The sequence below is a fragment of the Molossus molossus genome, unplaced genomic scaffold (assembly GCF_014108415.1).
Source record: "Molossus molossus isolate mMolMol1 unplaced genomic scaffold, mMolMol1.p scaffold_m16_p_10, whole genome shotgun sequence".
In the NCBI taxonomy this organism is placed as follows: domain Eukaryota; kingdom Metazoa; phylum Chordata; class Mammalia; order Chiroptera; family Molossidae; genus Molossus; species Molossus molossus.
In genome coordinates, this window is record NW_023425345.1 from 97,067,946 (window position 1) to 97,082,661 (window position 14,716).

Sequence of the window (14,716 nt, forward strand, 5' to 3'; positions counted from 1 at the left end):
GCTGTAATTGTTTAGCATACTGGTTTTCCAATTGTGCTTTAGTGGACCCTCCTTATTCCCAGAGGCTGCCTTGTAGCTGGGATAGGGAAGCTAGGGCAGCAGAGGTAAACTTCCAGGCTTTCTTTTTAAGGCTCCACATCTCATCTACTTTAATCTGAACACCTCAGTTTTTAAAATTAATTTTCAAGAATTCTATTAAAGAAGAGGTTCCACAGCTCTTTAAAAAATTGAAATAAATTTTGGAATAATTTTCCATATACTTATATAGTAATTTTAACTCAACTATCATACTTATGCCATAAATTTAGAATTTATTTTTGTTTCCTAAAATTTTTAATTTTAGAAATCAATGTCATTTTGAGAAAATTACAGGTTTTCTTAACCTATTTTCTCACCATTGTCAGTGGTATTTATTGATAAACTTTAGTTTTAAATATTATTAATAATTAATCAGTTTTTACTTTAAAAGTTCAGATTAAGTATGATATTTTATGGCACAATTAGAATGAATTAAGTTTATTATAAATGAGGTATTAAAATATTTATATTTTTAGCAGTGATCTTAGTACTCAGGAAGTTAAGAAATAGGCATTTATATATTAGGGCTCTCCATGGGGTGATAAAATGCTGAAGTTCTATATATTGGATATGAAAATTGTAGAATGCTTCCACAGTGTCAGAGCACCAACTTCACAATATTGCCCCTAGTGGTTAAGACCCTAGCTAGATTACCTGAGGTTTTATTCTAGCTTTACTTGTTAACTCTCTTGAAGGGCCCAAAGCAAGTTACTTAATTTCCCTGTTTTAGTTTCCTCATTTGTAAAATCGGAATAATAATAGTATCTCATAGGGTTATGGTAAGGAGCCTAGAATACTTCTTCAGACATAATAATTCATTTATTCATATATTTATATATTTACCAAATACTTAATATCTGCCTCCCAGGTGCCAGGCAACGTGCTAGAAGCTAGCAGGGCAATGCCAAGCAAGACAGAATGCCTGCCATTGTTCAGTTCACAACCTAGTATGTATTTAAAACATCTCTGTGTAGATTGTAAAGAGAACTAGTCCCCCGGTTTTTAGGTTTGGGAAAGTATTGGTATTTGCCACAGAGTATTGGCTTTGTATTTTTTAAGTTAATTAATTTTACCTAGGAATATGATCTTGAGCAAATTATTTAATCTCATTATACTGCTATTTCCTCATTTGTAAAATAGAAGTCCAGTAATCCCTCTTTATCCAAAGAGGATATGCTCCCCCACTAGATACCTAAAACAACACAGATAGTACTGAGCCCTGTACTATTCAGTTGACCCTTAAACAATATGGAGTTTAGGGCTGTCCCCTATCCTTCCCACATAGTTGAAAATTTCAGCATAATGTTGTTTTTTGTTTTTTTTTTTTCAATACTGATTTTAGAGAAAGAGGGAAAGGTGGTGCCGGGGCAGGTGAGAGAAACATTGATTTCCACTTATTTATACATTCATTGGTAGATTCTTGTATTCGCCGTGATGGGGGAGGGGATCAAACCCACAACCCTGGCACATCAGGATGCTCTAACCAACTGAGCCACCTGGTCAGGGCCTGAACATAACTTTTGACTCGCCAGAAACTTAACTAATAGCCTGTATTCCTACAATAAAGTAAGCTAGAGAAAACAAAATGTCATTAAGAAAATCATAAGGAAAAGAAAACACATTGACGGTATTTATTGAAAAAAAATCTATGAACTGTGCAGTTCAAACCAGTGTTGTTCAAGGGTCAACTGTACTGTTTTTTCCTATACATACCTATCTATGATAAATTTTAATTTACAAGTTAGACGCAGTAAGAGATTAACAACAATAATAGTAAAATAGAACAGTTATGAGAATGTACTGTAATTAAAGTTATCTAAATGGCTCTGGGACCATTACTTAGTAAAATAAAGGTTACTTGAACACAGGCACAGTGATACCAAATAGTGGATCTGATAACTGAGATGGCTACTAAGTGACTAATGGTGGGTAGTGTATGCGGTGTGGATATGCTAGACAAGGCAGATGATTCACATCCCAGCCTGTACAGTGTAAGATTTCATCACACTACTTAGAATTGCATGCGATTATTTCTGGAATTTTCCATTTAATATTTTTAGACCACAGTTGATGGTGGGTATCTGAAACCACAGAAAGTGAAACCGAGGATAAGGGAGTCTACTGTAATATAAATACATATTTCATAGGTTAATTCATGATTGAGATAATGTGTGTCATATGCTTAGCACCATACTTGGCAGCTAGGAAGAGCTTAATAAAATGGTTGCTGCTTTTAATTATTTTTTAAATACAGGAGCTAAATCTCATCTTGGAGGTGAAATTGTGGAGATATCTAAGAACAGCTTTACATGTAGGTTTCTAATAATTGAAGAGAACTTTTGCCAAAGCTTTGGCATTTGTTTGTGTTAATTTCTACCCTGCCAGTTTCCAGAAAGGACTTGAAATAGCTGTCTAGCCAAGAAGTGTGCTTCAGTTGTGAGGTAATGGAGAAAACACTGACCCAGTACTGAGATGAATTTAGTACTAGATTTAGCTCTTTCAGCCAGCTGGATGATCCTAGGTGACTAGGATCTTTGCTTTATTTATTAATTAGGATATGGTCACTTTTAGACACTGGCCTTTAGATCTGAGGATTTGTACATAATCTCTAATGTCTCATAAGTTTGGAATTATATTCTAAAAGCAGAAATATATAACTTGAATTTAATCTTGCTCCTGACTAAAATAATTATCATTTTCTAGAGAGTAATTGTTAATATAAGTGACTTAATATATAATCTATTCATAGTCTCTCTTTTTTGGCTGAATTTATTTTAGAGCCCCTGAGATTTTACCATTGCATTTATATAGATTCTTGTTTTGGTGGCAATGTTCTTATAAAAGGTACTGAAGTCATAAGACCTTGATATTCTCACATGCCTGTCATGTATTAGGAACACATTTGTGAGGCACTGTGTAAGTTAAGTTTTAACTGATATAAGTATATCAGGCTTCATGAGAAGTTTTTTCTTGTCATTATTGGTATTATTTGTGTTTTTGCCTGGTGGGATGGAAGTGCTTTTTAACTGATGGATTATTGGGGCCACTTTGGTTATTAAATGAGATAAAATAAGGAGATAAAAGATTTTAGATAGAAGAATGTCCTGCTAGGAGATGAGAAAGGTTAAACCCATGAACATGTGTTCTACTAGGATGCTTCTGTATGTATTGTTTTATGAAAAAACTTATAAAAGTTTAATCAACTTTACTACATAATTTAAATGCCTAAAAAAATAGGTACTGTTATCTCATGGAGTTACAGATTTTGATTCTCATTTTGATGAATGCTGTGTTTTCTAATGTTTTAATTAGTTTATTTTAAAAAGAATTACAACCTAAAGATTGGTTTTAGTTCAATTGTTTTGTAATGTCAAAACATAAACTAGCAGAGTGGGAGAAAATATTTGTAAATTATGTATCTGCTAAGGGATTAACATCTAGACTTTATAAAGAATTACAACTCCACAACTACAACAAAAACCCAATTCATAAATGGGCAAAGGACTTGAACATACACACATACATTTCTCCAAAGAAGATATACAAATGACCAATAAGCACATGAAATCATGCTCAACATCATTAACCACTAGGGAAATGCAGATCAAAACCAGAATGAAATACTACTTCACACCAATTAGGATTTAGCTGTTTAAAAAAAGAGAGAAAAAAGAGTGGTGAGGATGTGGAGAAGTTGGGACCCTCATGCATTGCTGATGGGAATATAAAATGGTATAGCTGCTGTGAAAACCAGTGTAGTGGTTTCTCAAAAAGTTAAAGAGTTATAACATGATCCAGCAATTTCACTTCTAGTTATATACCTAAAGAATTGAAAGTAGAGAACTCAGGTGCCTGCACACCAGGGTTCATAGCAGCATTATTCATAGCAGCCAAAATATGGAAACAATGTCTGTTCATCAGCAGATGAATGGATAAACAAAATGTGGTGTGCACATACATAGGAATGTATTCATCCATAAAAAGGAATGAAATCCTGACACATGCTACAACATGGATAAACTTTAAAGATATTATGCTAAGTGAAATAAGCCAGGCACAGAAAGGACAGATATTGTTTAATTCTACTTACATGAGGTACCTAGAATAGGCAAGTTCATGGAAACAGAAAGTAGAAGTTACCAGTGGCTGAGGGGCAGAGGGAAATGGGGAGTTATTGTTTAATAGGTACTGAGTTTCTATTTAGGATAATGCAAAAGTCTAAAGTAGATAGTAGAAGTGGTTGCACAACATTGCAAGTGCTCTTAATGCTAATGAATTGAATACTTAAAAATTATTAAAAGGGTTATTTTTATGTTATATATACTTTACCGCAATAAAATATTAAAGTAAAACAAAATTAAAAACCACCTTAATAAGATAGATTTATTCCTATATTATCTTTTCACTGTTTTCCCCACAGATTTTTTTTTTTCCTCATATATCACTGAAGCACCTGTATGGACATCTCAAAATTATGAGAGTACTTATTAGATTTTTAGGATTGCAAATGATTAGATTTTAGGATTGAGTTTGCCTTTGAATTACAAACAGTGTGGGTTTTTTCAAACATTTTATGACAAAGATTTTTAATGGATTTCCTTTGTTTTGCAGTTACTTCGAGAGCTTAAGCATCCAAATGTCATCTCTCTTCAAAAGGTGTTTCTGTCTCATGCAGATAGGAAAGTATGGCTTCTGTTTGACTACGCTGAACATGACCTCTGGGTAAGGTGAATTGCTGGTAGACCTAGAGCCACTAGTTTCGGTCAGGGGTGTAGTAAGAGGGACTAAAAACAAATCTAGGAGCTAATCTTACTCTGAGATTTACATTTTAAAATAAAAATAACTTCATAGAATGTGGTTTATGTATTATCAAGGCTAGAGTAGTTTGCTTTGTATTACATTTTGAACTTATTATTTTGACCTTTGTAACATATTACAAAAAAAACAATAGAGCCTGAAGAGTAAAAATAAGTATTTTCTATTGCTGCCTAGCTGTAGTTTCCCCCATCTATAAAATGTAATGCTTTTCTTGCCATTTGTACATGATTTTTCTGACGAGTAATTTTGTATTCGAAAAGCTTTATAAACTAAGTGTACTATACAAATGTAGGAAACTATTATTAATCATGTATTAAACATTCACAATTGATATTCAGTATTCTAATGTATTTCCTATTTTCATCAGCAGAAATTCAATATTGCGCTTACTAGAATTGGGCATATTCTTTTATAGCAAGACTTCTTTGTGGCAGAGAGCTCTACTACAAAGTTAGATCAGCATGAAAGTAGATTCTATTGCAGCTTTTAGATATTTTATGTTTGACCTATAATGAGAATATTTTTAGATAACTAGACTCAAATATTTGAAGATTCTCAAAGTTATTCCAGTTTACAGTTTAGTTAATATAATGAAAAAGTGCTATCTTGACAAAAATTATTATAAACTAAGAATTTAAATACAGTTTTTCTAAATAGCTGAAATACAAACAACTACCTCAGTATTTTGCATTTACTAAAAAGATTATTTTTAAAGTTGTTATTAATTAAAGTCTGGAGTAACTAAAATTTGACTCCTTTATTAAATATAACGGTTACAGCCCTGGCCGGTTTGGCTCAGCGGTTAGAGCATCAGCCTGCAGTCCAGAGAGACCCGGGTTTGGCCCCCCGCTAAGGGCATGTACCTTGGTTGCAGCCTGTCCCCAGCCCTGGTTGGTCGTGCTGGTGGTAGCCACTCGATGTGTCCCTTTTACGTCGATGTTTCTCTCTCTCCCTCCCACTCTATCTGAACAAAAAATGGAAAAATGTCCTCAGATGAGGATTAAAAAAAAAAAAAAGTAACGGTTATATTTTTTAAAAATTTAAATGCCATATTGGGGATAAGACTTTCTTATATGTGTATAATGAAAATATATAACAGAATAGCCAAAATAATTTTGAAACATACTCACAAAACTTTAATCCTGATCAGTTATGTGTAAAGAACATCTTAACACAGATTACAGTTTAAAAAACAAGTAAATAAAAACCCCATACTACATTAATTAATTTATTTATTTAAATTTTTTTTCCTTTATTGATTTTAAAGAAAGAGAAACATCGATGAGAGAGAACATCGATTGGCCGCCTCCTGAATGCCCCCCTCTGGGGATCGGGCCCACAACCTGGGCATGTGTCCTGACTGAGAATCGGAACGGGCGACGTCTTGGTGCATAGGTCGTTGCCCAACCACTGAGCCACACCAGCCGGACTACATTAATTTATTAACAGCTACTTCACTACTGTGAACTATATTTTTTTCTGATATTTGAAAGTAATAAGATCTTTAAACACTTCACTGTGTTTTGCATACTGGTCTATATTTGCTAAATTTATTATGATTGTTCATTTATTGAGATAAAAAAGAAAATACAGGGTATGACAAAAGTAGGTTTACAGTTGTTTGTATGGAAACAAATACACTGATTAATAAATAATACAAGAATAAAATCTGCCCTGGCCAGTTTTGCTTAGTGGTTAGAGCATTGGCCCACGGTCCAGAGAGACCCGGGTTCGGTTCCAGCTAAGGGCACATGCCTCGGTTGCAGTTTGTCCTCGGCCCAGTTGGGGTTGTGCGGGAGACAGCCACTCGATGTGTTCCTTTCACGTCGATGTTTCTCTCTCTCTCTCTCTCTCTCTCTTCCTCTCTTTCCCTCCCACTCTGAGCAAAAATGGAAAAGATGTCCTCAGGTGAGGATTAAAAAAAAAAAAAGAATAAGATCTGTGTTTCTCGTACTCAAAACTGTAAACCTACTTTTGCCCCATCCTGTATAAATATTGATACATAAGAGATTATAATATCCTGACTCATTTTCAAAATAACATATTTTTCATTCAACTCTAGTTTGTAATTATAAATACAAACTTTTGAAATAAACCAAGCACATTAAATTCACATTCAAAAATAGTAAAGTAGTTTCAAACTCTTTTGCTGATTTTCAAAATTAGCCTCCTTTATATAACTTTAACTTTAACAGATTTCAGAAATGGAAGTTTATCTGATTTTCATATGCTTTCAGATTTTTAAAAAAATTTCACTCTTTATACATTTCAGTTTTCCATGACTAAATGTAATATGATTCAAATTGCTTTTGTAAATTATCTGGAATTATTTCAAACAGAATATAGACACTTGAAATTTTCTGTTTTGTGAAATTATTGTCCAAGGTTCATGCAGATTGTAAATATTTTTTTTCTTTTACTGTTAGCTTTTGTTCATTTAAAAGAAATCTGGTAAAATCAGATTGGGGTTCCTTTAATAAAAATTCATTAAACCAGTAGCCAACATTGAATTGAACACTCAGCATACTCAAGCCTAACATAAACTCAAATATAATTTCAATTTATAAGAAAATTTCCAGGCTGGTTTATAAACATAAACATAGTTGAGCATAGGAGATAACAATATTCAGTGTGATTTCTAGAATGTTGGTACCTGATATTTTATTTTACACATAGGTATAGTAATTATACTTTCACAAATTATACTGTATTTAATGTTGCCAGATGTGTATAGATAATCAACATTGGCTTTATCATCATCTTATTAATACTCTTTTAAGACAGGTAAGTGTTTTTAATGTTCATTTTAATGAAAACCAAATGATAATTCAGTTTGCTAAAACCTCCTTTATTTTGTTTTCTTATTTTAATTGGAATATTGAAATGAATGAGCTGGAGTATAAGGCAGCAGAGGGTATCCGGAAAACAGTTTTGGTAGAGAGTCATTTATAATATCACTTAGATGTTAGTGAAATTTCATGGTATACATACCCCGTATTTGTATAGATCTTTAAGAAAAGTAAAGCAAAGAAATGTCCATACTGTGGTTTTTGTAGTTATAAAATGTTGGTAAAATGGGGACTTGTAACACCCTAATGAAAACATGAACTGAAGCCCTGGCCAGTTTGGCTCAGAAGTTAGATCGTCAGCCTGCGGTCCAGAGAGACCTGGGTTCGGTGCCCGCTGAGGGCAGGTACCTCGGTTACAGTTTGTCCCTGGCCCTGGTTGGTCGTGCGGGAAGCAGCCACTCAATGTGTCCCTTTCACATCGATGTTTCTCTCTCTCTCTCTCTCTCTCTTCCTCTCTCTCCCTCCCACTCTATCTGAATAAAAAATGGAAAAATGTCCTCAGATGAGGATAAAAAAATAAAGATAAAAAAAATAAAACATTAACTGAAGAAATGTATGTGACGTCAGTTGATTATCTCCCCTCCCCTCCATATGTGTTCTTTTCGTTCTTACTCTGGCAGGTTTTAAGTTTTTAAAAGAGAATGTATTTTAATTTACTTTTATTAAGCTCTGAAAGCCACTAGCTCTCCCCAAGCTGAACAGACTTGATTGCCACATCATTTCTTAGGTGACAAAACAGTCTAGATTATTTTGTGTGCTTGCTCTTCAATTCTTTGAGTAAAAAAATGACTGAGATGAAAATTACAATAATGTAATGCTACTAATATAACATAGATTAATCATACACTTTACCTTTCCACCAGGTAGTCTTCACTGTATATTTTTTCTTTAGAAAGTAAAACACTTTCACTCGTTAATCATTAGTTATTCCTTATCTGTTCTTCTGCTTTCTATATCGTAAGAAAATACAAAGTAAAAATTTTAACTTATAATATTAAATATCTCACTCCTGTTTTAATAATGTTTACTAGTTTCAAGAGTCTGCTGCTGTGCATACGCACAGTGGTGCACACAGTCAAATTTACTGCAGCTGACTTCTAGATTTTCTTGCAGTTAAGAGTGCTTTAATTAGAATCAAGAAGCCTGTCAAGAGAGTTTGAAACATTGGATCTTATTTCTGTCGAGGTACATTTATTTCTAAAGTGATTGTTCTGTTTATAAAGTGGTCTTGTGTATTCCTAGATGTCCATTAACACTATACCTAGAAAGCTTTGATGGATGGTAATGGCTTTTTTTAATATGAATTTTTCATATTTCTAAGTATTTCCAGTGTGAACTGGTCATTTACATGTTATTTCTTTGTGCTTCAGTACATTTTATTAAAATATTTCCTCATTTTCTTTCTTTATAACCTATATATCACAAGTAGATACCACATCTATGCTTTATAAGCCTGCCAGAAATGTCTCTCAAGATTTGTTCTGTGGTTTTCTTTTCATTTAATCACTACAGGAAAAACAAACAAACAAACAAAAAAAACGATTCTGTTCTGGAAAATTTTCTATCAGATAAACAAGGGTTAAGTATACTCTAAAAGTAACTTTTAATTATACTTTAAAATAAATTTACATTATTTTCTCCTTCTCTGTTGTAATCATTTATTTTGTGAGACACTATCATATGCGTAGGAAATGAAATTTTAGCTCCAGTTGTTAGGAAGTTTATAAGTTGTTATTCAGCAGAATGTGAAATTATATTGTCAGTATTTTGGGGACTCCCTAAGTGTTTCTTTTTTTGTTAGGAAAATATTATATATCAGATGATGTTTTCCTCTTTTCTTTAAAGTGTCTGGTGATATCTTTCTTTTTTTTTTTTCCCCCAGCATATAATCAAGTTTCACAGAGCTTCTAAAGCAAATAAGAAGCCAGTTCAGTTACCTCGGGGAATGGTGAAGTCACTATTATACCAGATTCTAGATGGGATTCACTACCTGCATGCTAACTGGGTGTTGCACAGGGATTTGGTAAGTCGATATGTACTTAAGTTTAAGCAAGAAAGATGCATTTATATTTGGATTATTTTTTAGTTGTGTCTAGATAATCGGAGCTAATAGGCCTGTAAACCTTCTAGAGGGAGTGGGATTGCCTCAGTCTCAACATCCTGGCCTTGAGCTGTTCATATATTGTCCTGCTTCTCTGATGTACACTAGCTGTCGTCCACTGAAGAGGTCAAAGAGGGCATATTTTTCCTAAGCTTTTGCCCTTTTCTTAAGTCTGTAAATAAAGCATTGGTTTGCTTTACATTGATTATTAGATGCCAGGCAAGCTCTAGAAATTGACATTTATGAATAACTTGAAAATAAAACTTGGAGCCTACTGCTTGCTAAGTTCCCTGTTAGAAGAGGAGATGTTAATCCACTATATTAGTAGCAGTCTTATGACCACTAGGTCTTTGTTAATTAAAATTGAGTACATCATTGAGAAACCTTGCCATGTTAAGGTGCATTAAATTTTAAGGATTTAGAAACTTCAGAAGTTGGCTTTTTTATTTTTATTTTGTGTGGCATAATAGTTTATGCCTCTTTTTTTAACCCATCTAACATGAAATTGTTCATTGTTTATTAAATCTTAATAGACTTCAATTATTTAAACCTCAAATTCCCCTTGCTTATTGCATAATCACATTGTTGTGCTTTTGTTGTTCTTTGTGAAGGTAGTAACAATAGTAAGGTTTACAGCACTGCCTCCATTTCAAGCAGTTATAAACACAGTGCTGGCAATGATGATTTGGTCTCTATTCATGTATGTGTGTGGGGGGGGAAAACCCTGCAGACTTTGAGGTAAAGCTGATCTGCACTCATGCAGATATTCTTTCCAAGCTGCTCTATATTTAATGCATTTAATCTCTGGCCTTCAAATCAGGTGTTGCAGTATTGTATTTCATCGGTCTTCAATAAATCTCCTTGAAATACATTTAATGGTAGTTATTTCATGTTCAGTTCTCATACCTAGAAAGCATTTAGACTAAGACCGATAACATGTCAGAAATTTGGTTGAAAGAACTTCTTTCCTCATGCAAACTTTCTATTTATTAGTATTAGAATATTTTATTTACAAAATAGTGTATTTACAAAACAGAAATGAGAAATTATTTTAGTCTTTATGAAGATAAAAATTTCAGCTTTTAGGGGGTAGAGTTAACATAGGGAAAAATTACTTTTGAGCTATTGATCTTTTTTATGCTCTCTAAAAGAATGAAGTCTGGTCTAAAGGTCATTTTATCCCCCCACAGAGTTAATTATGCTAAAATAATGTTACATTTTAATGTAAATTATATTTTCATCATTAAAATGTGTATGTTTATTAGATGAATACAAGCTGATTTTTAAACCAGTATTTAAGTTTTTATGTTACTGTATTTTGTACTTGAACCACTTTACAGTAATAATAACTACAGTAGTAAATATAATTATGAAGTCTAATTTCTTTTACTTCTCTTTTGGGAAAGCTTTCTGTTGCTGTGGTTTAAACAAGTTCTTTGACATAGGGATAGTGTAAAACAGGTCGTTTCACAGGTTGTTTTAGTCATCTGTGTTGTTAGTGCTGTACCAAGAGTTGGATGTGATGGGAGCAGTGCACCCAAGGTGCAGGCAACAGAGGCATGTACTATCTGTAGATGATTTTAAAATAATAATGAAGCAGACTAAAAGTAGTGTTTATTGTCACCATATGCTGGCAATTCTGGACAATATCAGTGATAAAATATTTCTCTTCAGCTGAGGCAGACCACTCCCACTCCTTTACCCCTCTTGATATGCCACTGCTATCTGTTTAGTAATCTCTTCATCCAGAATAGTTTCCTGACTGGAATATATTGTTTGTCTACTGCTACCTCCTTTGATTTCCTTATTTGGAGTAAGATTTCCTGTATTGTCTGTGCATGACTTCTTAGTGCTCTTTCTAAACACCTAACCCTTCTGTGCATCGTAGACACACACAGGCTTACTGAACCATTGTCATGTAAGCATAACCTCTGCCCCTAATTTGCATCTTACTGGTTCAGCTGTCTAACTCTTGAATTATTCTTCAGTTCCTAAAGCAAAGACTCATTTTCATGTTGTTGTTTTTTTAATGTGCCAACCGTTCTGCCAACTGAAAATTAAATTTTGGTGTTTTGATGTTACAGTCGTCCCTCGTTTATCACGATTAATCTGTTCCAGACTCTAGTGGTTGCACCTGGCATTGAAGGATTCCTGGGGTGCTCGAATACATAGGCCTGCAGTCCATACATATAGTCATTTTAATTTTAATTATAATACAGGGGTGTATAATTAATTCACACAACCGAGTGCACGCTGTATCATTTTCACTGTCTCGATCAACATTTTTTTATCCTCACCTGAGGATATTTTTCCATTTTTTGTTCAGATAGAGCGGGAGGGAGGGAGGGAGGGAGGGAGAGAGAGAGAGAGAGAGAGAGAGAAACATCGAGTGTCTGCCACCTGCACAACCCAACCAGGGCTGGGGACAAATTGCAACTGAGGTACATGCCCTTAGTGGGAACCAAACCTGGGTGTCTCTGGACTGCAGGCCAACACTCTAACCTCTGAGACAACCTGGCCAGGGCTCAATCAACTTTTTAATGAATGTATTTGAAAAAACCGATAGAGTGAAGCCATGAAAGTCGAAGCATACAGTGGTGAGGGACAACTGTACATACTTTTTCAACTATAGCTACATGAGATATTAATATATGTAGTAATAAAGAATTTACTCTGAAGAATACCCTTCATAAGATGTCAAACATGACTTTTTATTGTTATTTGCAGATGAAATATTTACCCTATAAGAATAAATATAAGTAATAATTAATTATATTCTTTTTTTGGTCAGTTTTAGATGAAATGTAGTAATACTGACCTTAACAGATCTACATAGATTTCTAATGTTATAAATTGAACCTGTTGATTGAGTTTCCAACTTACTAAAAGAAATTTCATACTAATTTGGATAATTGGCACAGACTCCCAAAAAAATACGATTCTAATAATATCCCAAAGTGTTATTGAAGCTTTTGCCTAATAAAATTGACTTTGTTATTAATAGAAATACTGATTTGAGATGGTAGAGTTATGAAGTTTTTTGTTTGACATGTGAAGTTAAACTTTAACAATTAATCTATTTAATAAATAAAGCTTTAGTTACTATTAATTATCCCATAGTAGCAGATCAATAATTGGGGTCTGTCATCCTTGATGGAGGTTTAATAATTCTGGAGCCCTTGTTGGGCTGAAAGTGATAAAAAGTGCATATGTGTGGATGTTTTAAGAAAAATGAGTCAGAAAGGAAACACAGTATTTATTTTTGTGAGACAATTTAAGAATCCAAACTGAACTTTTAGTTTTAGAAAATTACAATATCTGTGTATCAGTTGGGTGGGCCTGAGGGAAGGGTTGCAGTTGAGTTCAAAGGCAGTCTAGGGGCAGAATTCTTTCTTTTATCCTCACCCAAGGACATTTTTCCATTTTTTTGTTCAGATAGAGCGGGAGGGAGGGAGGGAGGGAGGAAGAGAGAGAGAGAGAAAAACATCGACATGAAAGGGACATATCGAGTGGCTGCCACCCACACAACCAACCAGGGCCAGGGACAAACTGCAACCGAGGTACGTGCCCTTAGTGGAAACCGAACCCCATCTCTCTGGACTGTAGGCCGATGCTCTAACCGCTGAGCCAAACTGGCCAGGGCCAGAATTCTTTCTTGATCAGCTTTTTTCTATTAAGCTATTCAACTGATTGGATGAGGCCTGCCCACATTATGGGGGGGTGAGGGGGGTGGTAATCGGCTTTACTCAGAGTCCATTTAAATGTTAATCTTATCCAAAAACTTATCCAGAAACATCCAGAATAATGTTTGACCAGATACCTGGGCACCATGACATTGCCATCCTATATAAATGAGTAAACAGAGGCACCAGTTGATGTCATGTGGGACAAGTTATTTCAGGTCCCCCTCCCCCCCAGCTTACCTGCTTATATAAAACAGGAGTGTTGGTTTAAGGACTATGAAGAATTTTTACCTGGTATTATAAAAAGGAACTAAGTATGAAATTTTAATGAAAACTTTGAATAAAAATATATTTAAGTGACTCAAAATAAGGAAAGGTTTGAAGTCTTAGGCTGATTGAATTGAGATTGGTGGTTTTCTGAGTCCAGTCAAATGAAAAGACATGAAATATCCAAGTCATATTTGATATTTTTGTGTAAGAAGCCAAGGTTTGATTTGACAGTGGTGTCTGACACTTCTGAAAAGTTAGTCCTCTTGTGTTAAGTTACAAGCACATTGGCGCCTGGCTGGTGTGGCTCAGTGGTTGAGCATCCACCCATGTACCAAGAGGTCACCGGTTTGATTCCCGGTCAGGGCACATGCTCAGGTTGTGGGCCTTATCCCCAGTGTGGGGCATGCAGGAGGCAGCCAGTCAATCTCTCCCTCTCCCTTCCTCTCTCCCAACTCAATAAAGAAAAAAAAGTTTTAAAAAAATTGTGAAAATAATTTTTAGAAAACACATTGGCAACTCTGGCCAGATTAGCTCAGCGGTTGGAGCGTCAGCCGGCGGACTAGAGAGTCCCTGGTTCGGTTCCCATTAGGGGCGCGTACCTTGGTTGCGGTTTGTCCCCGGCCCTGGTTGTGGTCGTGTGGGTGGCGACCACTCATGTTCTTATGTTGATGTTTTTCTCTCTCTCTCTTCTTCCCTCTCTCCCTCCCACTCTATCTGAAAAAAAAAAAGAAAAGAAAAGAAAACACATTGGCAAGGGCATGAAAAGTATTCACTACCAGTGCCTCTGTTGTGACCATTTTGAGGACATCCAGCCAATTCACTTACTGTCTGGCCTCTTTCAGTAGAACTAATTATATTTTATAAAACTAAATTTAGGAATGGTTTTCTTGTGCAGTGTGTGAAATAAATTTCTAAGT

The 14,716-nt window shown here is 34.7% G+C and overlaps 1 protein-coding gene across 15 annotated transcripts in view; it reads left to right on the top strand.

Moving 5' to 3' along the window:
• CDK8 (cyclin dependent kinase 8) overlaps positions 1-14,716 on the top strand; it is a 136,427-nt gene that overhangs the window by 78,147 nt on the left and 43,564 nt on the right. For 12 of the 15 annotated variants that reach the window (XM_036251654.1, XM_036251638.1, XM_036251640.1 and 9 more), the window contains 2 exons: positions 4,690-4,800; positions 9,628-9,768. Coding sequence is in view for 14 of the 15 variants with exons in the window: in XM_036251638.1 (XP_036107531.1) it covers positions 4,690-4,800; positions 9,628-9,768 (252 nt within the window). In the remaining variant the exon portion in view is untranslated. Of the gene's footprint in view, positions 1-946; positions 1,026-4,689; positions 4,801-7,661; positions 7,681-8,858; positions 8,931-9,627; positions 9,769-14,716 lie in introns of those variants that run through there. The other 3 variants (XM_036251652.1, XM_036251651.1, XM_036251653.1) reach the window with 3 other exon arrangements.